At 41.2% G+C, this 25839-nt stretch overlaps 1 protein-coding gene across 2 annotated transcripts in view; it reads right to left on the reverse strand.

Annotated features, from left to right (window-relative positions):
• LOC129765388 (activated Cdc42 kinase Ack) overlaps positions 1 to 25839 on the reverse strand; it is a 75906-nt gene that overhangs the window by 18502 nt on the left and 31565 nt on the right. Inside the window, exons 2-5 of one of the 2 annotated variants that reach the window (XM_055765660.1) lie at positions 15426 to 16539; positions 15187 to 15360; positions 2165 to 2322; positions 102 to 2103 (exon numbers count right to left, since the gene is read on the reverse strand). In XM_055765660.1, coding sequence (XP_055621635.1) covers positions 102 to 2103; positions 2165 to 2322; positions 15187 to 15360; positions 15426 to 16528 — 3437 coding nt within the window. In that variant the 5' untranslated portion in view covers positions 16529 to 16539. Of the gene's footprint in view, positions 1 to 101; positions 2104 to 2164; positions 2323 to 15186; positions 15361 to 15425; positions 16543 to 25839 lie in introns of both variants that reach the window. The other variant, XM_055765659.1, reaches the window with a different exon arrangement.

Below are 25839 nucleotides of genomic sequence, written 5' to 3' on the forward strand. Positions count from 1 at the left end.
AACGTCAGTAATTCGTCAGATTTTCGTGCATCGTCAACTATTTGAGGCGCATTGGTTGAATTCAAGATGTAAAATAACTCAAAACACATCAACACACTCACCGACTCAATCGCTCGATTTTGAAGTGCCTCACGGCCAGGGTATGATCCCAGTTGACCGCTACCAAGGCATCTCTCGCTTCCTGCTCATTCGCCTCCTCCCCTAGTTCTGCCATCAGCGCGGCCACCTGCTGATCCTGTTGCGTTAATCGATCCAATCGTCGCTGGATCTGCTGCGCCGAAAGGGGTGCGGTGGGTGCCGGCCTTATAGGAACTAACAGCTCATCGTTCGTAACTTCGTCGTATATCGCAGGTACTTGTTGCTGTTGAACGATATTGTTGTAATGTTGTTGCTGCTGCCGCAGCGATGCGAGACTCGAGGGAACACGTTCGTAGTACGATGCGGGTGTTGCCGCTACCGTGTCGTATATGTCGCTACCGATGGCCGAATACACGTCGTTACCGTTGTAAACACTGTTGTAAATGTTTTGCACGGAAACGGGTTGGCTACCAGTTGTCGTTGTTTGCTGGGATTTGAGTTGTAGTTGCTGTGCAACCAGGTTGATTGCCGCCACGTTGGGTGTGGACCCATAGTGACGAGTGTCGTTTTGGATGCGGGACAGAGGTCGGTTGGAAACCGCTACAAAATTGTGCGTTTTCTGCGGTAACTGACTTGGAAGATTTCCATACACGAGATCGCTGCTGCTGGCAGTGGCTGTTGCATTGCGTTCCATCCACATTTGTGTTACCACGCTACTGGTGTCCTCCGATTGAACATTATTTTGCTTCTTCGGCGAAAGCAGATTTTGCATAGAAGCGGTGCTTTCGTAGCAATTTCGTTGGAAATGTTCCGCCGTCGTAACGACAGCAGTGTTGTTAGCGTAAATTTGATGTAAGTTTGCATTCAAGTTTTTGTTGCTCCCAGCCGCCATCTCGTGGTTATTAGCGAAAGCGCTTGTACTCTCGTACTTTGATAGCGAACTCATAAGATTAGAGATATGGTTTACGGAGTTATCCTTCGTGTTTGATTTGAACGCGTACGCGTTGTTAGAGTTGTTCATGCTGTTCGAGCCATTCTTGTACATGTCCTTCTCCAACTCAGCGAGAAAAGTTTTGTCCAACTTTTTAGGCACAACTTTGAGCGAACTTTGATGATCTTCATTCAGCGTCAGATTGCTCAAGTTGACATCCAACGAGTCGTTCAATGTCTGGCTCACACTGCCGTAGGAACTTCCAGAGACGTTATGCTCAGCAAGGTTCATACTGGTTAACGCTGAGTATGGATGTACTTCCAATTCACTAACTTTACCGTAGTTAGAGTTGATCTTGGAAACTGCGCCTCTGCTCACATTCCCATAAAACGCCGCTGCCGAACCTGCCGATGTACACCCACTGCCATCGACTTCATCTAAAGTCTGCTGTCGTTTAATCGATGCCATCAGTTCTCTGGCGCTGACTACACTTGACGGCCCACTTTCATAATCTGACGTAATACTGTAGGCAGAGCTCTGGCTTGGGACACTATCCACCTGAAACACCGTCCTTGTATCAAAGGGATCCATATCCGTCACGCTGTCGCCAATATTCATGGTGTTCGTATATGTAGGAGGCATCTGGTAAGGCGGCGGTAACATCCTGAACTGTTGTTCCTCCGTGTGATATTGCTGCTGCTGTTCCGCTTCTTCCACCGTCGGTACATCGATAGGCTCATCGAGGATGCTGGTGAAATGCGCTCTGCTGTCACCATCCAACCCCTGGAATGACGGAGTGGCCGCAGCAGCAGCGATTGCGCCTGGATCGTCCCCAGGCGAGGACAAATCGATAAGTATTCCTTCTGCCGAACTTCCGGAAGACGTCGCACCGTGCGATATATTGTGAGGCTGTGGTGGTCGAAGCGGTCGATTGTTACAGTCCTTCAGAAGTTGCTGTTTCAGTTTGTGATTGTTTTCGTTGACTAATTTGTTGTATCCAAACTGTTTCTGCGCGTTGCTCTTACGCTCCTTGGCGTACTGTTCCGAGATGCACTTGCCGCGTCTGTCCGCATTGACGGTGTCTTTGTTTTTGGCTGTAGTATTGGGGAGAAGGTTGAGATATGGTTCACTTATTATTATGTTTACTAAAATTACCTCTTAACTTCACTTCTCCATTTATCTGCAAGGATCCAGGACTACCCCAAGAGGCCCCAAATGGGGTCCCATGTGCAGTGTGCCTGAATGAATCATGTAACGGACGACTAATTGTGCCTGTTCCTGATCGGTGTTTATTTGCATCAGTAGCCACGTTTCTAAAACAGAGAAAATCCGCCTTTCAATATATGCTAATGGGCCATGTACAGTAGTCGTTCGCAAACTGGGTGGAAAGGAAGCGCAATTACAGGATGTCAACCCAAAAATCGAAATAAAATTCCTTGATATTCCCTGATTTTGGGTATGGCGGGTATGGCGGAGATAGTTGGTCATAAAGGTAAGTTGATCAGTGACTTATTTTTATTAAAGGTCTGTCCACATACCACGTGGACAACTTTAGGGGGGGTAGGGGTTACGGAAATGTACACGCTTGTCCACGGTGATGGGGGAGGGGGTATAGACAATATCCACGAGAACACGTTGAATGAAAATTTTGAAAAAAAAACTGTTCACATCTGTGTTCAACAATATATGGAAATTTCTGCATTCTGCATTTTCAATAAATTCATTCGTATTTATCGACAAAAAGGATTGAGCTGTCTGATAGTGCTGAACATCTATATTTTTCATATAGTTGAACTTCTTTGCTGAAATGTGCTATCCCCAAAACTGGTCTACACCCGGAGAAAGTCATCTTTGTATCTGGTGAGATTCGAACGGAATTTTGCATTATGCATTATAAACTCCAGCAAGTTCAAGTACGCAACTAAACGAACCAAAATCAGCGATTTATAATTAGCCAATATGATAGGTAAGTGTTCCACCAGAATTATGCCAAATCCCATGTTTCTATGACAATTCTTGGAGTTTGACTGGGATGTGGTACTCGGTGGCGTACCTATTTGGGCCGTACTCACCAGATATTGCATCTTCAGATGCTGTTGAAAAAAAAAGCAAGAATCTCGACTCATGGGATGGCGTGAAAAGTATCCTGCACAGTTTTTTGACGAGAAAACAAAAGGTCTGTGGATTTGTAGAGAGAAAAACGGTGCAGATACAGTCCCTTTCAAGAAGTTAGAACCACTCAAGTTTTTGAATTTTTCAGCGATCAGAAAAAGCTCGGTTGAAACGAAGTGTAAATAGTGGGAAACATTAACTATCTTCGTTAATTTTATGAAAAAGTGATAATGTTAAATGGGAAGTAACATATGGATCTACAGTTATGAAACACCGATACTTTGTTTTTTTTTGACGTAGGACTACGTCTAACCGGAAGATATAGGGGGTGAAATGAAAATCTAGGCACTGAACAAGTAGGAAAAAATGCAAGATTTGGAACGCTTATAACTCGAGCATTTCTCAATAGATCGCAAAGGTTTTTGCATCATTTGATAGGAAATATATCTACGCATCTATCATAACGAATAACATTTCATTTTTCTTGAGATAAATAATTAAATAATTGTGAAATATCAAGCATTGTCCAAATGCACTATGTGCCCATTTTTGATTGGTCCATTTTGTGCTCCTCAAATCGTACCGTCCAAAACGGGCAACCAGAGCAGCAGCAAAATACAATGAAGCACGATTGGAAAGGAAAAAGAAAAAAAATGAACAAAACATTGGTCGCAGTCTCACACATGCATAATTCTCGAGCCAGCCAGTCAGCTTAAAAATCCCCGCTCCGCTGCCGTAACGATCATTCTCATCGAAACCGTACACCACATCGTTTCGCATCACATCACATCAACAAACCAACACAAGCAGCCATGTCTGGACATGACAAATGAGGAAAAGTGAAGAGAAAGGCAAAATCCCGCTCGAACCGTGTTGGTTTGCATTTCCCCGTAGGTGTATTCACCAATTGCTCCACAAGGGTAGCTAGGCCGAGCGCGTTAGTACCAGTCCACCTAGCCGCCGTTATATAGTTCCGGCCGCCGAAGTGATCGAGTTGGCTGGCAAAGCTGCTCGCGACGATAAGAAAACTCGCATTCAGAACAGAACACATTCGGTTCGGTGGACATCAAGACAACAACAGGCAGTTGCAGCGAGTGGCGAGTGGCAAACGCAATCGCAAAACGGCAGCAGGTAGCAGAAGAAAAAAGTTTGTTCTTTATACAAACTGCTTTGGTGGCAAATCCAGAACAAGGCGGCATCGAGGGCGTTCGAAATGGTTTTTTTCAAAACCACGAGTACTAAGTTTTCTAAATTGGAACCATTCCATAAAACATGGCGCTTTTCAGGGCCATTAAACCTTCCAAAAAAGTGTTTACGAAATACAGTTCAATGCTTTCTAAAACAATATCCCGTATAATAATAAAACACAAATTTATTTTTTCATAGTTTGTTTGCCAGGAGATAATTTGTTTGAGTATGAGAATTTGGCAGTTGTTCTGAGCTTATTAATGGTTGGGGACTTTCCCGATTATTCAATTTTCACCAATTCTTAAATTGATTTTAGATTGAAAGTACAGTCATTTACATTTAGCTCGACATTTAGCTAATTGGACGGACCTGTAATGCGACGTATTTATTTAGACATTTTTGTAAATATAGAGTTCGGGGTCCAAATTTTGACCCCACATTAAAAGTGGACACTGTACCACTGTCATAGCAAATGTTCAATTACAGTTTAAAATCGCCTCCAATGCGACACTGAGTGGTGTTTCGGCACGTCGCATTAAATATAATTTATGTTGTACAGTAACTCACAGTCACAGTCACAAGCTGGATGGGAAGAAATTTTCTAACTGTGAAAGCTGTGGCGAGTGGCAAACGCAATCGCTAAACAGGAAGGTTTAGCCGAACAAGATGGGGATATCGAGTGATAACAAAACAATAAACTCTTTAGATTAAAGATAATTTTGTGATCCTGAAAAGGACCTTTTTTAGCCTGCATCTGAATCCAACGAGCGAATAAATCGTAATGAATGTATTTTCTTCTTCTTCTTCTTCTTTTTGGCTTTAAGAGGGTTTAAACTCTTGTGCTCCCGTGGCCGAGTGGTTAGCGTCATAACTAAGATGCCGGGTGTTCGGGTTCGATTCCCGTTCTGGTCGGGGGAATTTTTCGTCAAAGAAATTTCCTCCGACTTGCACTGTGATCACGCGTATTCTAGAGCTTGCCACTCAGAATGCATTGCAAGGCGTGTCATTTGGCATAGAAATCTCAACTAAGTACTAATAAAAATGACGCAAGTAACGTTGAGACGGCGAAGTTCCTCTAGGAACGTTAGTGCCATTAAAGAAGAAGAAGAAGAAGGGTTTAAACTTTTCAGTTCATTCGCCTCTATGAATGTATTTTTTTTGCCATCGCTGCCTTTTAACGCTCATTCGTTCGTCTCGTTGGACTCGCCCCTTTGGCTGAGTCTGCCGATTTGTCTCTATCCTGTGAGCGTGTACCGCTAAAGTACAAAACGCGCGGATCCGCTGAAAAATATATCATTCTCTTTCAAACCGTAAATCAGTGTGGTTGTATGGCATCATTTCACATCTCACCGCATCAACGGATTGGTGCCGTAGCACCAGTATACCTAATAGCGGTTATAGAATTTCTGCCGCTGGAGTGCTCGAGTTGAGCACATTCGGTTCGGTGGCAACAACTAGTTTCAGCGAGTGGCAAACGCAATCGCAAAACGGCAGCAGGTAGAAGAAGGAAAAAGTTTGTTTATACAACCTGCTTTGGTGGCAAAACTAGCCTCCGTAAAACACGGCGCTTTTCAGGGCCATTAAACCATTCAAAGAAGAGTTATTAAAAGTTATTTACAATACCAATGCATTCTAAAGTGACATAATATGACATATAATATGAACTGAATTATTTTGTTTATGCGTGTTTTTGAACTTATTGATGGTTGGGGTCTTTTAAATTGATCATTCAGTTTTCACAAACCCATACATGGTTTCCGAATTAAAAGTGGCTTCAAATTACAATACATTGTATGCAGGATGGCATTAACGAATTTTCTCGGTAGCATGAACTGCTTTCTTTGGATGATAACTGATGTTGAAAATTGACTGACGTTACATCTGCATTGTATAGAAAAATAACTAAGGAGCAACATGATGAGCTATGTAGTTCCTGCTGCTCTGTTCTTATTTTAAAGGACTTTAATCCGAATGTCATCCGTCCCTGTATTTACTGTTGGTTTTTCAGAACGCTTATAGCTCGTTTATTTCTCGACAGATCGTAGAGTTCGTCTCCAAAACCTCAGTTCTTTTTCTTTTTTATTTACTTTGTTTGCGGAGACTACAAATCTTACAATTCATTCGTCTCCGAAACCACAGTTTAAGGTACGGTAATGTGCTCAATAGAGAAATATATGATAGTAAATGAGCTGATGACCACCTATGCAATCCCTATCACAGCCATCATTTTGATTGTACGATATGTGCCAAATACGCCAAAAGAAGTTTGTAAAAAAAAACGCAAAAACACAACACCAAAGGTTCTTTTCTGAACCCCCAACATGTTCATAAAGAGTAAACAGTAAACTAATCCATTTTTCAGGTAGATAAGTAGGTATTCACGTAGGAGAAGAAAATAAAACAATATATTTAAAATATATATTTAGCAAAAGCTGTCCCCTTTGTATGGTCCTACGTCACTCCGGTTATGTCCCCGACATTACCCACCCGTCTTTTTTTTTTGAATGACAATAAGTTTTGGAATTTTTGGAAAACAATGAAGGTTACACAGTTTGTTTTATAAACGAAAATAGTCATTGTATACCATCATTTTATCATTGGGGCCGATATCTTTCGCATCTCTAAAAGCTAAAAAAAAGTGGGGTTCTTTAGTTATGAAACGAAGTGTAGAATCGTATAAGTGTGTATCCTAATAATTATGCTTTTGTTTTTCCCCTACAAATTGGCAAAAATATTTCGAATAACCCTACATATCCCAAAACTTACGAAGTTGTACAGAAAGATCATTGGTAGATTTTTTTAGTGCAGATTGATGATTAGACGAAGATAGATTTTTTTTTAGAAAATTTAAGTGAACAACATCAACTATTAGGGACAAATTATTTTGAGCGTTTATTAGAGTTACTATTTGAATTTATTTGTCAGGCGCGAAACATTAATAAAAACAAAACCGCCAGTGTTTCATAACTATAGAATCATAATAAACTATCATAATCTTATGAAGGGTAGATGTAACTAAAAAGCAGTATCATTATTTGAACGGATATTGAACTAAAATGAGTTACGAATTAGAAACTGGTTGTAATTCATGCAAAATCTATTTAAATTTTGGAAAGAAGTGATAGTTTTACATCTGGTTCTTTACTTATGAATCGCATTCATCTTTTGTTCTTTTGAACTTTAGCGCCAGAACAAAACAATGAAGTTCAAATGACCTTACAAATGTCTTACAAATGTTATTATAACCTACACTATATACTCCATTTCAGTCGGAATCTTTGATTTTGGATTGATTCAGTTCAATTTTATGTACTTTTAATGTTCATAATGCTCATTCCAAGTAAGAATGGGGCTGTTTTCAAGTTATGTTCTGCATTAAAGGAGGGAGAGGTAAGGGAGTCGAATAAGTATTATTTGTTTGATTCTTAATACATAAGGAATACAAAAATACATTATGGAAGGAGATAGAGTATATTTTAAAATACTTTTTGCGTTACGTGATATATGAAAAGAACGTAGTAATAGTACTATGGGGCTTTGCTTGCCACTCAGCATAGTATTCTTCGAGGACTCCAACAGTTCTTAATTGAGGGCTCACTATGCCTTTCCGAAGCATTCAATCGTGCATTGTGTTTTTCGACAGGGCAAGCAACACGATACACTTATTGCTCCAGGATTGTCGAACAAATTTCCAACCCGAAAAAGTCGTTAGACAGTGGTGAGATTCGAACCTTTCCCCTCCCTATTTTTGTATGCCGTTCCATTGATTCTTGCCCTTTTTATGAATTCCGTTCTGTATTCTGTTGTCCGCCGAAGTTCACACTTACATTTCGGGGTCGTGTCATGGTCGCAATACAGACATTCTGATTAAGTTGAGTTGCGCATGCTTTTTACTGCATCGGTAAATGATGAATGGAATTTTATATCTATCGCAGTGCTTCCACTGGTGAGAATTAGAAACAAAACTTGAAACAAAATCAAAACTTGTATACGCACAAACTGTGCGTGTCTCTGTTGCTATTGATATTGTGGATTTTTAGGCGTGATTGGTATTTCATTAAAGAAAAAGATATAATTGAATGAAAAGAAAAGATATTTTTTTCATTTTTCGGTCGATTCGGAACCCAGTACAATATCACATTTCTCCCTCAGCTCACATTTCTCTTTTATGCACGTTACTTTTTACTTCCGTTCAACGTAAGGATAGTCCCATTTGATATCTATCATCAAGTGACATGTTTTTTTACGCGGATTTCAAAATTAACGCGTTTTTTACGCTGATTTTCGAATTAACGCGGATTTTCCAATTAACGCGTTTTTTCTACGCGGTTTTTTTTACGAGATACGTATCCCCCGCGTAAAAAAAACCTGGATGTAGTGACTTCGGAAGAACTTTCGACCAGTTCGAAGAATTTCGAACAGGGACGGAAAATTAATGCTAACATCTGTTGGGATTGGTGTTTTCATACCATCCTACGTTTAACTGGTATGAATTGATGCTTATTTACAAAAAAAAACTTCTTAATTCAATGCAGCTGTTCCTGTCGTTACATTTCACTACTTGCAAAAGGTACTGGGATGTCCATACGCGACGAACAAACCACTCGGCTTAATATCATACTAATTCCGCTTCATCGATTTGTGAATTTGCATCCACCAGCTAACGATTCCTCTGCATACTTAAAATGTTTCGTTTTCAGTTCTGAATCCCTTGTTTTGGGATTTTCTTCCAAGTGGAATATGTCATGATCATGGGGAAATTTTGAAGCTGCTAACTCCCGGATCCGACGGTTGAAAGCACTGCGTCCTGGAACATTTGTAGCAACGAATATTGCATCAATCTCCAATTGATTCAAATGATAGATAGGACAATGCACGTTTCGACGATTTGCAGATGATGAAATGGTTTCAATCAGAAGATCTTCCTCCGCCGATCCGCAAAGACCATTGCAGGATACTTTGGACATATTTTGTCCACATGGGCTATCAAGCTGGGTATCGAACTCTCTATGTAGAAAACGGAGATGGTAGCTTCTAAAAAACACAATCTCACAAAATTTCTGCTTCATTTATTCGGAAAAACAATAAAACAATCTTTGGATTTCAAATATTCTGGTATCTATTCCGATTCTAAATGTACCCGGGGGAAACATATTGCGTATCTTAAACAGAAATGCCTACAGAGGATCAACTTCTCCAAGACAACAACCGGAACATGGTGGGGTGTCCACCCAGACCTCATAAGGTTGTACAAAACAACGATACTATCGGTTCTCGAGTACGGTAGCCTTTGTTTCAGAACGGCTGCTAAGACTCATATTCTAAGGATGGCTAGGATATAATAAAGGGCGAACACGAAATTATTGCGACACATTCAACAGGGTATAACTTTTTTACCATTGGGTAAAAATCAACCAAATTTTGCACACTTTCTCATTGATGTGTATTGTCTACATGCTGTCAAACTCGAAGTCGTGTTTTTCGATTCAACGAAAATGGAGGTGAACCAACGCGAATCGAGAGAACAAATTCTTTCCAAACACCTGGAATTTCCTGACCTGTCGCACCGGCAGTTGGGAAAAATGTTGAACATTCACCATTCAACCGTCTCCAGAGTGTTGAAGCGGTTGACGTTGGACCACGGCAAAGGAGCTGGAAGAAAACCGGGATCGGAGAACAAAAAGACGGAGGGAAAGGTGAAGCGGATGATTAAAGCTAATCCCAACGTCTCAAGCCGTGATTTGGCTAAAAAGATCGGCATGTCGCAGATCTATGTCCAGAATGCAAAGAAGAGAGCTGGACTACATACATACAAGGTACAGAACTTCCCAAACCGCGATGAGCGGCAACAATCGACGGCTAAAACTCGGACACGAAAGCTCTACGAGAAGATGCTGACAAAATATGGCTGATGTGTGATGGACGACAAAACGTATATAAAAGCCGATTTTAAGCAAATTCCGGGGTTGGAGTTTTTCACCGGCAAGAGCAAGTTCGATGTGGACGACAAATTTAAGAAGAAAATGTCGAATTTCGCCTCCAAATATCTCGTTTGGCAGGCCATCTGCTCTTGCGGACTGAGGAGTGAGCCTTTCGTGACAAAGGGCACAGTAAATGGCGAGATCTACAAATCTGAGTGCCTCGAGAATATATGTATAAAACTACCCTAAAATTTTGGTTTGATTCTGAACATTATAAGAAAATTGGCATGACATTTTCGGTGTCGCAATAATTTCGTGTTCGCCCTTTATGGTTGCTTGCGTATTGCTTCGGGTTGCATGCAATCGACACATACGACGATTCTCGAGATTCTGGCAGAAGTACTTCCCCTACCTCTCCGATTTACAGAACTTTCATACAGATATCCCATTCACTGTAGCATTATGAATCCATTGGTAGTTGATAATTTCGGAGAACTTGTTTAATTGAATCCAGAGTCAGAGTTTACCTCCTGTTGAGTTCCTTTCACAAGAACTTCAACCTCCGCCATGCATCATAAACCAAAACTGTCTGTCGTACTTCTGTGACTCCACTGTAAATTTTTATTTACCCATGCCTCAAGATGTACTTGATATTCCAGAACATATACGTTTTTTGGTCATCGCATCGTTGAAATTTCGCGAAATATATTAGGCTGTCAAAAAAGTCCTGCGGTATTTTTTTTTGAATTTTCATTTGTTCATAAAATTAGTTACAATCATCTGTTTTAAGTCAAATATGCGCCGTTTTGTTCGATGACTTGTTCCCAACGAGATGCCAACTCCATAATACCCCTGTTATAGAAGCTCGCTTCCTTATTGGCAAAAAACTCGGATAGCCAATTTTCACAGGCCTCTTTTGTGGCTAACTTTTGTGACTACCTAGCCCGTTCGCCATGGACAAAAACAGGTGGTAGTCACTTGGTGCAAGGTCCGGACTATACGGCGGATGCAGAAGAACCTCCCATCCGAGCTCCCGGAGCTTCTGGCGCGTCACCAAAGAAGTGTGTGGCCTGGCGTTGTCCTGATCGAAGACAATGCGGCCTCTGTTTATCAAAGATGGCCTCTTCTTCATGAGTGCTACCTTCAAGCGGTCCAGTTGTTGGCAGTACAGGTCCGAATTGAGCGTTTGGCCATAGGGAAGCAGCTCATAATAGATTATTCCTTGACAATCCCACCAAACACACAGCAGAACCTTCCTGGCCGTTAATGAGGGCTTGGCCACCGTCTGAGCCGCTTCAGCGGGCTTCGACCACGACCGTTTGCGCTTCACGTTGTCGTAAGTGACCCACTTTTCATCGCCAGTCACCATCCGCTTCAGAAACGGGTCGATTTTGTTGTGATTCAGCAGCGATTCACATGCGTCGTTACGGTCAAAGATGTTTTTTGCGTCAACGTGTGTGGCACCCATACATCGAGCTTCTTTGTGAATCCAAGCTTCTTCAAATGGTTAATAACGGTTTGATGACTTATCCCCAGCTCTTGGCCGATGCTACGGCTGCTACTATGCCGGTCTTTCTCGCCTAATTCAGCGATTTTGTCGCAATTTTCGACGACAGGCCTTCCGGAGCGTGGCGCATCTTCGACGACCTCTACACCAGAACGAAAACGTTGAAACCATCGTTGTGCGGTGGAAATGGAAACTGTATCGGGTCCGTCCATAAACTGCACAAATTTTATTGGCAGCTTGAGATGCCTTTTTGTGTCTTTGTCATAGTAGTACTGTAAAATATGTCGGATTTTCTCTTTATTTTGCTCCATATTTGCGACACTATAACTCACGAACGACTTAACCAAACAAAACACTGTCAAGGACTATATTATAGCGCGCAAAAATACCTTTCCAATAATGAATACAACTAGAACTACGCGCTTACAACGACACCTCGCGGAAATACCGCAGGACTTTTTTGACAGCCTAATATAAAGTTTTCACTGATGGATCATGAAGTAATGGCTCCACTGGTTTTGATATACAGTCAACTCTCCCTAACTCGATGTTCTGTATCTCGATATTTTCCCTAACTCGATGGATTTCATGGCACTTTCGATTTAACAAGCATTCTTCTCTCCATAACTCGATGTGTTTTGATTCATTTTTCCATAGATTTTCACCTCCCTAACTCGATTGATTCTCGCGTACATGTTTTTGTGCGTTATTACCTCTGATTTTAATTGCTCTTGAAAGTGAAGACGGAGTGTTCGAGTCATCAAACAATTTCTCTTCAAGTATGGAAAACCACGAGAAACCTTTGAGCATCATCGAGCAGGTCGAAAAGTGGGGACGGAAGGGGCCTGAAGCTGCAAATAATTTTAGTATTGCACAAAGTACGGTATCAACACTATTCAAACTAAAGTAAAAATGAAATCGGAATGGAAAATTGAGTCTAGGCCAAAAGCATATAAGGTTGGTCGGAATCGAAAAGCTGGAGCGGTCTAAGGATTTTTGTCTTATCAAGCCAGAGAGAATGATCACTCTTCAAAATCAATAAGGTTAAATCTGAGACTATTGCTCCAGGAAGCCGAATTTTCCTTCAATGATGATGGTGATATTCCGCTGGCATGAGTAATGCGTCGTGAGCTTGCTAATGTCGACAGTACAATACCGTTCGATTGCTCAATGTCTGTCAATAATTAATGCAATAAGGACCAAAACGTGATTTGCTGTGATCTGATGCCAAATACCGACATACTGGAAAGTGTTGGAAAAGCTGAGAAAAACGCTGAAGATGAAACTTAACTGAAACTTAAGTGGCCTTTATAAGTACAGTGGGTTAAAAATCACGATTTTTTAAGATTTTGATTTAATTTTCATCAGGAATTGTTTATACCGATATTGCTGCGAAATTAAGAGAGATAGAAGTTGGGCGCCAAAGAACAAATTGTAGAGGGGCTAGAGAGCTTTTATTAAATTGATATAAACAATCAAGTTTAGTATGAGTTTTTGGGATGAAATTAATAGTTACAAACTTAACAAAACTTTTAAATTTTCCACTTCCAAAATATTATTTTAATCCACTAATTTAGATGTTCCACTACTATATCCTGTACTAAATTTTCTCATCTTTCAAATGAAGGCAACAGAATCGGATTACGTAGCGTACTTTTCAATGTAGAATCAGTTTGAGCCAACAGAGTCCGAAACAAAGAAAATGTTCTATAACTCTGTCATCGTTGAAATTCGAACATATGCGTAGACGGATTTTTTTCGTGAAATATAATCGTCTATCACCTCCTGAGAGATTCTGGAAATTTTTTTTTTTTTTATATGAGAAAGGTGTTTTTCCACTTTAAGGGAATGAATCAAAAATTCAAATTCATACCATAATTGAGACACTTACCCTAATATATGACAATTTATGACATAAAAAAAATGTTCTGTATCTCGATACTTCCCTAACTCGATGGTCCCTTTGGATATCGAGTTAGAGAGAGTGGACTGTGTTCAATGAAAACTTCAGTACCTCCTATAGATTGAGAAATCCGTGATCGGTATATGTTGCGGATATGGCTGCAATATTTCACGCTTCGGAGAAAATTGAATTCTTGTCGATTGATCTAGTAGTCTAGTCGAAGCATATTACAGGATAAGGATAAGATTGGGTTCCAGACCATTGCTTCATTTCAGGTATCGGGAGACTGGACTCGTGCCTTGGAAGGCACCATTTTTGAGAGACAGTTTATCTGTTCATCGCGATTTTTTGTACTTATCATCGGTATGCACTCTCTAATTGACAACACAATTGGAGAAAAGATAACATAGGCCACTGGTTGCACACAATTATTCCCAAAGTATTGACAGACGCCTGGATTGAATGTAGTTTTTAGAAAAAAATATTATAAATCAGAAATATCTATGGCCTTCTTAAAATCAGAGTTCTCGTCTGGTGCTCCATCCACATTAATTATGATTACTGGCTTGATTATTCCATGATGTCGAATAATCTCATGCGATAACAGACGGAATAAGTTTATGTTCAGCAGCAATGACAAAACCATGATCCGGTATATTAACGTGATCGAGATGCATTAATCGGTTCCTACTTACTGGCAGCTGTTAGACCCATTACAACATGTGCCTATATTGGCTCAGGAAATACAAATTTTTCGATCCCAGAATCGAAGCTAGCTGCCCAAGGGGCGCGTGCATTTATTTAGAAACAATAATGAAATTCTGTTACGTAACGATCACGTCGACCACGTCAATTCAATATGATACCCATATGCGAGAGTTGCTTGAAAAAAGTTATGGGTCATTTTGTGACTGCGGCCATCTTGAATTTGGATTTGCATTATCTATTGTGTTCTACTAGTCAAGTCCTTTCTTTTGATACCCATATTAGTATGATTTTGTGAAAATTTGTAGTTCGCCATTTTGTAGCGAACGCCATCTTGAATTACCAAGATCGTAGAATACGCAGTTTTATAATGACAGCAGAGATAGAGACGTGTTACAAATTTAAGATCAATCGGTCTTCAATCGGCTACACATAAAACATCCAAACTTACAAACATACAAACAGGTCAAATGATTGAAAAGCAGTATGTCCCAAACATAGAAATACATACTGTTTAATATTGTAAGAAAATATTGAATTCAGAGTGGGCCAAGGTTCTTCACATATAATTCACGGTTCTTTCATGAACGAAGGCTCTTAAATGAATCATGGTTCATGAAAGAATAGACTTATTCGCAAAGAAGCGTGGCTCGTTCTGACGAATCGCATCAAATAAGCGACGCGTGATCGTTCGGCCATCTCTAATTCGAATACTCCTCACAGCAAAATTTTACATTAAATATGACATTAATTATTTACATATTGTTGATTTTGAAATTGGCTACAGCCCAGTTAACATTCGCTCAGTCAAAAAGCAGTCCAGTTAATATAGAGTACTTACCTGGGAAAAGTACCAATTTCAAACGTGCGCTGGTTTTGACCTTTGATGAACTGTAACTCAACTCGATCATCAATGATGGCTATCGAATCACCTTGCTCAAGTGTGAGTCGATTTTCAGCGCTATAGTTCATCACCGCTCGATAAATCGGAGGAGGAGTGGCGGATAAAAATTCCCTTTAAATTATACAATCACATTAAAGCAAGTTTGTTCTAAGTATCTACCATTGCAATAGACTTACTTGATAGCAGCAAAATTAGGTCTCTCCGCCGGAGTTTTATCCCAGCATTGTAACAGCAGCTGATATACATCTGGGGGACAAGCATCGGGATGATGCAATCTTTCTCCTTCGCGATCTATCTTTCTCAAGATTTGTGAACCATTCAATCCCACCCATGGATCCTCCCCAAAGGTGAACATTTCCCACAAAGTAACCCCAAACATCCACGTATCCGAGGCGTGACTGAACTGTCGATAGCGAAGCGATTCCGGTGCACACCATGGAAACGGAACCTTCTTATGCTCGGTCATTACATAGCAATCCTCCTGTTGGGGCAGTGCGCGCATCAGTCCAAAATCTCCTATTTTGATTTTGTTTCCCGCCGCCAGCAGAACATTCCGACAGGCAAGATCCCTGTGAAGGAATCGTTTGCTCTCCAAATAAGCCATACCGGTAGCGACCTGGACGGCCCAGTTCCAGATCGTGGGAAGTGATGTATTTTTGCATTGCTTTCGTAGCGTATCCAACAGCGAACCATTTGCCGCAAGCTCAGTAACCATCATCATTGGCTGTGACAAAACGACCCCATGGAGCCGAACCAGATTGGGATGGTGCAGCGTATGCATCGCTTGTACTTCCTTGAAAAAATCTTCTATCACTCCCGGCTGTGACAAAGTGTCCGCTTTCAGAATCTTAACAGCTACTGGAACTATCTGTCCCCCTGGAGCATTCCACTCGCCTCGTCGAACCACCCCAAACGAGCCATCTCCCAGCTTCACCGACATCGTAACATCTTTCTCGTGAATCAAACACGTCAGAGCCAACGCCGACGGTTCCTCGTTCTCCCGCGCGGTGCTTTTTTTCTGCGGCTGCTGCTTTCCACCGCCAATCAGTTTCGACAGAATATTTCGACGCCACTGCTGGGCTTTCTTCTTCCTCACAACTTCCATCAACCGGCGGATACCCGGCTTGCCCAGTCCAATCTTTTCCAGGTCGTCCACCTGCACGTAATCGAAATGTGCCAGCCGTGTGATCTGAAGCTCGTCCCGAATCCGCCCGAGGAACTGTTCCAGTTGCACATCCTGCAACAGCTCCTCCAACCACACGGTCTCGGGGTCGGACATGGTTTCGCCGTCTGCTGTAAGTGAAGAAGAAATGCAGAAAAGAGGTTATTTTTGAGCGGAAACAGTGATTGTGTTATCGTTTGTGGGTATTTTTTGTCATTCATCTCAGAAGCAAGCGACGAAAGGTCAGGGCTAATTATAAGCTGAACGTTCTGAACTAGAGCAGATTATTTTTTTTTGTTTCTCGCAATTAAATTCATAAATTCATTTTTTTTCAAACTGCGCATTCCAATCCATTCATTCATTCAATTGCATATCTCACTTAAAAACATTTGCTGTCGACAATTTTCAGCATTATTGGATTCAAAATTGTGCGGTTTGTTTGCGCGGCCCTGTAGCTGTAGATTAAATCAATATTTTATCATTGATATCGCATAACAGTTCCAGGGGCATTTGGCTCCGGTTCTGTTTAAATTAATATATATTTTCTAGACTGCGCATTGCAATTCATTCGTATGGTATGTTTCCTCGCGTTCTATTTTGATTGTTACCCAAACAATTTTGAGAGTTTCTGAGTATTTAACAATGTTGTTGGTAGGGGGCTTATAGCACTTTAAACTAACACGATTGGACTAGCACTAGAATGGACTGGATCTGAAGTTCTGCTCCGACAGCTATTGTTAATAAAACGGTGCCTGTTGATGAATTGATCGTAGGAATGAATGTTGTTTTGACTATGTAATGTATTCCTCAACATAGCATGTTTGTTTTGATATCAAAGATGTTGTGGCTGAATATCATGTGTATACCGGATATTTCGTTATTGTTTTTTGACGCTGTGTTCGGTTAACTTAACAACCAAATAATCAAATAGAACGAAATAGAACCATATGACGGATATTCAATACGATATCTCCTAGCTCCGATGACCCATTGCAATTTATTATGTTATGGCTTTGGTTTTTCACCTAGTTTTTAAGGTACTGAGGATCCAGGTCATGCCAAGTATCACACCAATTTGCTTCATAATTTTACTGAAAGCAACCCGATGTCTCCAGTACTCCAATCATTTTCTGCAAAACCCCAAGCATTTTCTCATAGGTCGACTTGTCGTTCGACGCGGTTGATTTCTCCCATACGCATACGCAATTTGCTTCATACTTTTAATGAAGGCAACCCGATGTTGCAGAAGGGGCCACAAACAAGTGTTAGTCACAATTGTTTTGCGGGCCGCAAAACAATTGAGGATGTCCAAGACACGACCCCATTATTAACGTCGGACTTCGGAGGACATATACTGTGGATGGATCGCTGTGCAGAGCAACACTGAAACATTGAACTGTATATTCAAGTTTCAATCTCTTAGCAAAATTACATTTCCAACGCTTCCAAAAATGGCACGCCAAAGAACACTTTTCCAAACTTGTCTATTTTTAAGGCTAGAGGCGAATGAAGCTCTCCTCCAGCAAAAAAATAATAAAATCAATTGGTTACTTCGGATATTATTTTAGAATGCATCGAAATTAACTTAAAATTAAGCTCTTTGATAGAAACTCTTGGTAGCTCTGAAAAGGACTGATGAGTTAGCGTGGTTTTGTAGAAGCGGTTGAAGATGGCTAACTCATGATTCATTCTTGTTCTCGCGAGAACAATACACGAGATTTGTGTCCTTATTGCCCATTCAGTATACATCGTGAATATTTTTCTCGTGCTAGACACGGTGCGGCCAGATGTGAATTCATATTTGTTCCCCCACAGCTCCTATCTATTTGATAATGCATGAAATCAATAATTCGTAAGAGTTCTCTTCTGCTTTTCTTCTGTCCGTCGGTGTAAGCTCTGCACTATGCTCACTTCGTGCTTATTATGATTTTACACATCCGTTTAACATGAAGACAAAATATAAATTGAGGTTGATCAGGACGAATACAACATTAATAGTGCTTTCCCGCCCATCCGGCCATGCACCAACCGCTGACCAATCTTGACTCCGATGGGCTTTCAAGCATATTCATGGATTTTTTTTATTTCAATAAGCAGTTTATGAACTATGGAAAAAACTTTTTAGGACAATATATAACAAACATTACTCATACATTATTTATCATTCTGAAGTGATTATCATAACTCTTCGTTCAACCGGTTAATGGGTACTATTGCTCAAATCCTTGCACCCCAACCGTAACGCTCTCGTTTTATAAATTTTAAACATAAACCCCAGTACAGATGCAGAATTGATGTGGTGCATAAATACAGAAATAGTCTCCACCAGGTGGCATGAAAATTGCCGTGGTGTATTTACCGAACAGAATAGGCAACACTGTGTGCGATATCTATCTTCTATTCTTTCTTTGTATCGAGCAGAACAGCTGCGTTGGACATCAAAATTGTAAAAGACTGCTGTCTGCTAGCTGGAGCGAGACTGTGACTTGAATGACAATGATCATGGCTTGAATTATAGAGGCTTTCAAATATCTCAGTTGATTATTAAATTAAAATAAACTCTGAACCTAGAGAAAAGCCATTCGGAAAACCTCGCTGCCGCCTGGTCGCTAGCTGGATGAATCGCGAATGTTGAGAAATCTTGATTATCTTAAATTGCAATATTCTCTCTACCCACATTGTCCATAGAACGAACGCTGTATTTGCTATTTGTATTTCGTAAAAACGTACCCTATTTTCTGATTTGGCACCATTACTTTAAGACGTAGTACCACATAAGAAAATAGAAATCATTTCTCAAGTTTCCGTTATTGTTACAAATACAAAATAGTTTGAAATAAAGTAACACCAGATGGGTCAATCAGAAGAGCCACATGCGGCTCACGGGCCGCATGTTGAGTATAGCTAATCTAGTTTGTCTACCAGCAACTCCATTAGAACGGAACTGAATTGATAGGGCTCTCACGAATGCTGCAGCACTTTTGTATGACGTTGACACTCGTCGAGTGCAGTGCCTCCACTGAATTATTCAGAATTTTCAGATATTTCAAGAGTGCCTTATCTGTTCACATGGGCCCTCAAGCTGGGTATCGAATTCTCTACGGAGAAAACTGAAATGGTCGTTTTTTCTAGGAAGCACGAACCCGCCCAATTCCAGCTTTACCTATCCGGCAAAACGATCCAACACTCTATGTTTTTCAAATACCTGGGTGTATATTTTGATTCTAAATGTACCTGGGGGAGACACATTGCGTATTTGAAACAGAAATGCCAGCAAAGAATCAATTTTCTCCAAACAATAACCGGAACATGGTGGGGTGCCCATCCAGGAGACCTCATTCAGTTGTACAAAACAACGATATTATCAGTGTTAGAATATGGCAGTTTTTGCTTCCGATCAGCTGCCAGGATTCATATTCTCAAGCTGGAGAGAATACAATATCGTTGCTTGCGTATAGCCATGGGGTGTTTGCATTCGACACATACGATGAGTCTCGAAGTTTTGGCAGGAGTACCCCCGCTTACTCTTCGGTTCACAGAATTATCCTCCAGATTTCTCATCCGTTGCAAGATCATGAATCCATTGGTGATTGATAACTTCGAAAATCTACTCCATGTTTTATGTCTTTATACCATGAGTACCTTATCCACGACGTGCACCCTTCACCAGGCATCTCCAACCAAGTTTGCTTCCCATACTTCTGCAATTCCTCTGTCATTTTTTATCTGTCCATGCGACAAAAAATCCATGGAATACCAGATCACCTACGCTCCAATGTTGTTCCGTCGATATTTTCGGAAAAATATGGGAAAGTTGGATCTGATAAAATGTTCTTTACTGACGGTTCATTCATAAACGGGTCCACTGGCTTCGGCATCTTCAATGAAAATTCCAGTGCCTCTTTCAAACTCAAAGATCCTTGTTCCGTGTATGTCTCAGAAATGGGTGCGATATACTATGCTCTAGGGATCATTGAAACACTGCCCATCGACCATTATTTTATTTTTTCAGACAGTCTCAGCTCAATAGAGGCAATCCGCTCAATGAAAGTTGATAAACGCTCATCTTATTTCCTAACAAGAATAAGACATCTATTGAGTGTTTTGGTCGAAAAATTATTCAAGATTACCTTAGCATGGGTTCTCTCTCATTGCTCGATACCAGGGAATGAGAAAGCGGACTCGCTAGCTAAGGTGGGCGCTTCAGAATTCCTCGTCAGGACACACTCGTTAGTTGGCAGCGCATGTGGAGTGAAGATGAGTTCGGTCGTTGGTTACACACGATTATCCCTAAGGTTTCGACGAGTGCTTGGTTCAAGGGATTGAATGTAGGTCGTGATTTCATTCGCGTGATATCTCGGCTCATGTCCAATCACTACAACCTAAACGCGCATCTCTATCGCATTGGGCTCGCAGCAAACAATCTTTGTGATTGTGGCGATGGCTACCACGACATCGAGCATGTTGTCTGGTCGTGTATCCGGTCCCATGCTGCTCGCTCTCAGCTCTCTAGAGCACTGAGAGCACAAGGCAGACAATCGGATATCCCCGTCCGGGATATCTTAGATAGCCGTGATCCTGATCTTCTGCTTCATCTATACCTGTTCCTCAGAAACGCCGATGTCAACGTTTAATGATGTTTCCTTCGTTGTGTCCCTGTTTCATATCCCTCCTATCCGATCGATAAACTTTTACTTAGTCGCGGCAATACATACACGCACTCTTTACAGATACACGGGCCAAAGGTTGTGCAGATCATTCAACAAGAGCCAAAGGTTGTACCGCTCATGACAACTCTACACGAGCTGATGATTGCGCCGGCTAGTGACCATTCTATCCTGGATTCCTCGAGTCGAGAAGACGCACCACGCTAGATATGGGGTACATACAAGGGGGGCGTTGCTGATTAATGGTCAGCTGCATCCCAATAGGAAGTATCCCGTGTCGGGCACACGAACAGAGCATTGGAGACAGCAACATCGCAATTACGAGAACACTTGTAATACTAACCTCGAGCCGACCGCGAGTAATCGGTTACATATTACTAACATAGATTATAAGAAAAACTGTCAAAATAGTGAACTCCGGCCCCGTCAGGCTAACGCCATATGAGCCTTGATAAAAATATATATTTTGGAAAAAAAAAATTATCTTCTTTCATCTTAACTTATTATATATGTTAATACGTTATTCGCGGTGACCTTACCACACAATCCTACGGATAATCGGGGCTCTAGCGAATTCATAGACAACACCTTGTTGGACAAGGATGATTTCCAAACACAAGACCATCTTGCAGAGCAATCAAGCGTTAGTCAAGAAACTGTTTTCAACCATCTATGGGAACAGATATGACATCAGAAGACAGATACTATACGAGTTGGCAAATGGAGAACGAAACACAAATGGAAAGCCGCTAGAACAAATTTAAAATTTCGCTCTAACGATTTAAAAAAAAGTCTGTGTTTTTCATCGTATGTTTACTAGGGAAGAACTACGTATTTCATTAAGGGTGCCAAATCCGAAAACGGGTCACGTTTTTATGAAATAAAGTTAACGTTAATAACTATTTTTGCCGCGAGCGGATTTTGGCGATTTACATACCAAACGAATCGGAAATTCCCTAAGATTTGTTTGGTATGTAAATCTAAATCAATCAAAAAAATTTGTTTGGTATGTAAATCTAAAAAAAATTATAGATATGCTATAAATTACAATCCTATAGTCTGTATATGGTTTAAATTGATGTAAATTAGAAGCATTCCCATTTCAACATACATTTGTTCTGTCCATTTGTGTGCTTTTCCGAACAGAGCTGTCAATAACAAGCAACTCATTGACGAGCAACGAAGGAGAAATCGTAAGATGTAAAGTCTCCGTGAACAAATGAAAAGAATATGAACGAAGGGGAATATTTCTTAGAGTATAAACAGTGGATCTCGCTGAGGCAAACTTTCATTCTTCGTGAGGAAATCGACTGAACAACATCGTTGCTGGCGAGCTGGACGGCGAGGGATCGAATGCCTTTCTCAAGGCAATGGGGGTGAAGAGGTAATATGATGGATAAAGTAAAGTTTTCCAAGGGTCTTTTTGAAGGTTAGAGACGAATGAACTGAAGAAGTTTAAAGTCTCAAACAAGGAAGAAAGGCAAACTTTCAGTATCGTTCTGTATTCAAAGCAATGAATATCGCTTGTTCTTCCTTGTTTTGCGTCATCACATGTCTTCGTTTCGGATTGAGCTGTGGACGCGAACAAATTACTCACTCGGTGATGTCTCTGGCATTGCAATCATTGCATCAAACTGACGCCATTGCATTCTGAGCTACACAATTGTGTGGGGAATCATCGAGCTAGGCTATCGTCAGCTCACCAAGAAAATAAATGTTCTGGAATTTCGTCAGTGATTTGGTTTCGTATGACGGTAGGAAAATTCTCTCCACAAAGGATGACAGCTAAGCTAATCTAGGCTGGCAATAATAACAAAAAGGGCTTCTGTTGAGAAGAGTGTTGAGAAGAATGCGGTCGTGTCTTGAACACAACCTTCTATAATTTTTATCACGTTATACGTATATACAAATGCAAACTTTATTAAAAAACGGACTTATACGTTTGATATATTTTCTATGTTCACTAGCACTAACTAGCACTAATATATTTTTGCCAAAACAGATAATAATCAATCGTCGGTGCATCTCCATCGAAAGCGTCACGCTTCGTGGAACAACAACGTGGTAGTTATAATTTGCATATTTGATGAATGAAGGGAAAAGTTATACACCTCAGGCAGTGAATGAGAGAAAGGTATATGCGAGGAGACTGTATTACCGGCAAAAAGTGCAAACCGATAGAGATGGCTTTCCTGCAAGTGTACACACACAGGAAAGTCTCGACTTCGAAAACGGAAGCGGAATGTATATGCTCTGTGTATTTGATACGGAATTAAAGTAATGCAATAATGTGTCTTAATAACTATTCCGTTGGGTGAGCAACTTTTTGGAAGTCATCCCACTGCGACATCATAGAGTTTTACAGGTCTTATTTTAAATTGAGCAATTTTGTTCCTTCTATTCACCTTAACCCTTTCGCAACGAGCGTCGTCTATAGACGACATCAGGGTGATACAGCACATCGATCAAACCAGCGCGATATGCATATATTTCGGCGGAATGCACCGTTCAGCGGTAGCACTCCGACGGAGCAGACTGCCGTAGTGAAAGGGTTAAACTATACGCAGCGTCAATTGGCACCCCAAGTATTCCACGGCCCATATTTACACGATTATTTCATAACTAGAGACACGTCGAATGGATGAACATAGCGAAATGTCACGTGTCACACATTGAAAAGAACGATAAAAAAGCAATTTGTTCACACACAATCATAACTAACTTATCCACCTGACAATTGCAGTCCAGTTTTTTGTAAGTGTCCAAATTGCATTTCTTTCCCTCGCTCATTGCGGCGTTTAATCGGTTGTAAAATTAATTCCTCGATCATCCATTCATTATCGTTGCATCGGTCCATGGGTTGCGCGCGGAAAACGCAGCGCTATCGTTGCTTATATAACTGAGAAGGTCATAAGCAGCGTAACTCTAGCATAGTGCTAGTGCCGGGGAATGGTGAGAAACAACTCCTCACTCTAGCACAATAAGTTATATGGACCAATAACAAAAAAGTGGGATTTACTCGCACACTGATTTCATTCGTCACAGCGTAGAAACCGTGCGGGGGCTCTTTCGCCATTCGTTGGTTGAAAAACAAACTAACTTGTTTCATACGATGACGTCGCAGATTATGCGGAACAAATCGATTCAATTCGGAGCATTTCCGATTCGTCGGCTTTTAGCGAGATTTGAAGGAAACTGAATGCATGTTTAACTGTTGTTCTGTAGCTCTATCAGTGAAGTACTTGAGGGTGACATTCAAATCGAATTCGAAACACTGCATTTCATTTAAAGGGCGTGTCACATCAAATTGCATCACGGGAAAAACGCTGTAGAAATTCACCCAGTAGACCGATCCTTTTGAAAATTTTAGACAGTAAAATAAAAACTATTAAACAACTTTTAGCATTTTCTTTTTATTCATACTTCGAGCCCAAGCCCGTATGCTCGCACCTTCCTCTTTACCCCGTCCATAAGGTTCTGTACAACGTCAGGTTGTAGTTTTTTTTGAACAGAAATCCATTTTCTCTTGAAGTCCGCCTCCGATTTGACAACTTTTGGGTTCTTCCGGAGGGCCTGCTTCATAATCGCCCAATATTTCTCTATTGGGCGAAGCTCCGGCGCGTTGGGCGGGTTCATTTCCTTTGGCACGAAGGTGACCCCGTTGGCTTCGTACCATTCCAACACGTCCTTTGAATAGTGGCACGAAGCGAGATCCGGCCAGAAGATGGTCGGGCCCTCGTGCTGCTTCAATAGTGGTAGTAAGCGCTTCTGTAGGCACTCCTTAAGGTAAACCTGCCCGTTTACCGTGCCGGTCATCACGAAGGGGGCGCTCCGCTTTCCGCAAGAGCAGATCGCTTGCCACACCATGTACTTTTTGGCAAACTTGGATAGTTTCTTCTTGCGAATCTCCTCCGGAACGCTGAATTTGTCCTCTGCGGAGAAGAACAACAGGCCCGGCAGCTGACGAAAGTCCGCTTTGACGTAGGTTTCATCGTCCATTACCAGGCAATGCGGCTTCGTCAGCTTCGTACAGCTTCCGGGCTCGCATCTTCCCCACCATGTTTTGCCTTTCGTCGCGGTTAGGAGCCTTCTGAACCTTGTATGTACGCAGGCCCTCCCGCTGCTTGGTCCGCTGGACGAATGAACTTGACAAATTCAGCTTATTGGCGACATCCCGGACCGAACTTCTCGGATCACGTCTAAACTGCTTAACTACGCGCTTGTGATCTTTTTTACTGACGGAGCATCCATTTTTGCCGTTCTTCACCTTCCGGTCGATGGTTAGGTTCTCGAAGCATCGTTTTAGTACTCTGCTGACCGTGGATTGGACAATTCCCAGCATCTTACCGATGTCCCGATGTGACAACTCCGGATTCTAGAAATGAATGCGCAGGATTAATTCACGACGCTATTTTTCGTTCGACGACATTTTTCCAAATTTACGAAAAATTGACAGTGAAGCATGGCCAACGTGATCTATACACTCTTATCTGATTATAAGCGAAAGCTGAAGATATAATTCCTAAAAATTAAATTTCTACAGCGTTTTTTCCGTGATGCAATTTGATGTGACACACCCTTTACTCGAATAACTTCTGATGGCTCTGAACCTCTTCTCAAAAAAATGTTGGTAGGTTCTATGCTCTTACCAATTTGCTCGGTTTGCAATTATTTTTAATCTCTACATCAACCGATCTGATACTTTCCCTCGTTCTGCTATATAGTGTAGCCTGGATGCCTGATCCAGGAAATGGATGGTTT

Source organism: Toxorhynchites rutilus, chromosome 2, assembly GCF_029784135.1.
Source record: "Toxorhynchites rutilus septentrionalis strain SRP chromosome 2, ASM2978413v1, whole genome shotgun sequence".
Taxonomy (NCBI): Eukaryota; Metazoa; Arthropoda; class Insecta; order Diptera; family Culicidae; genus Toxorhynchites; species Toxorhynchites rutilus.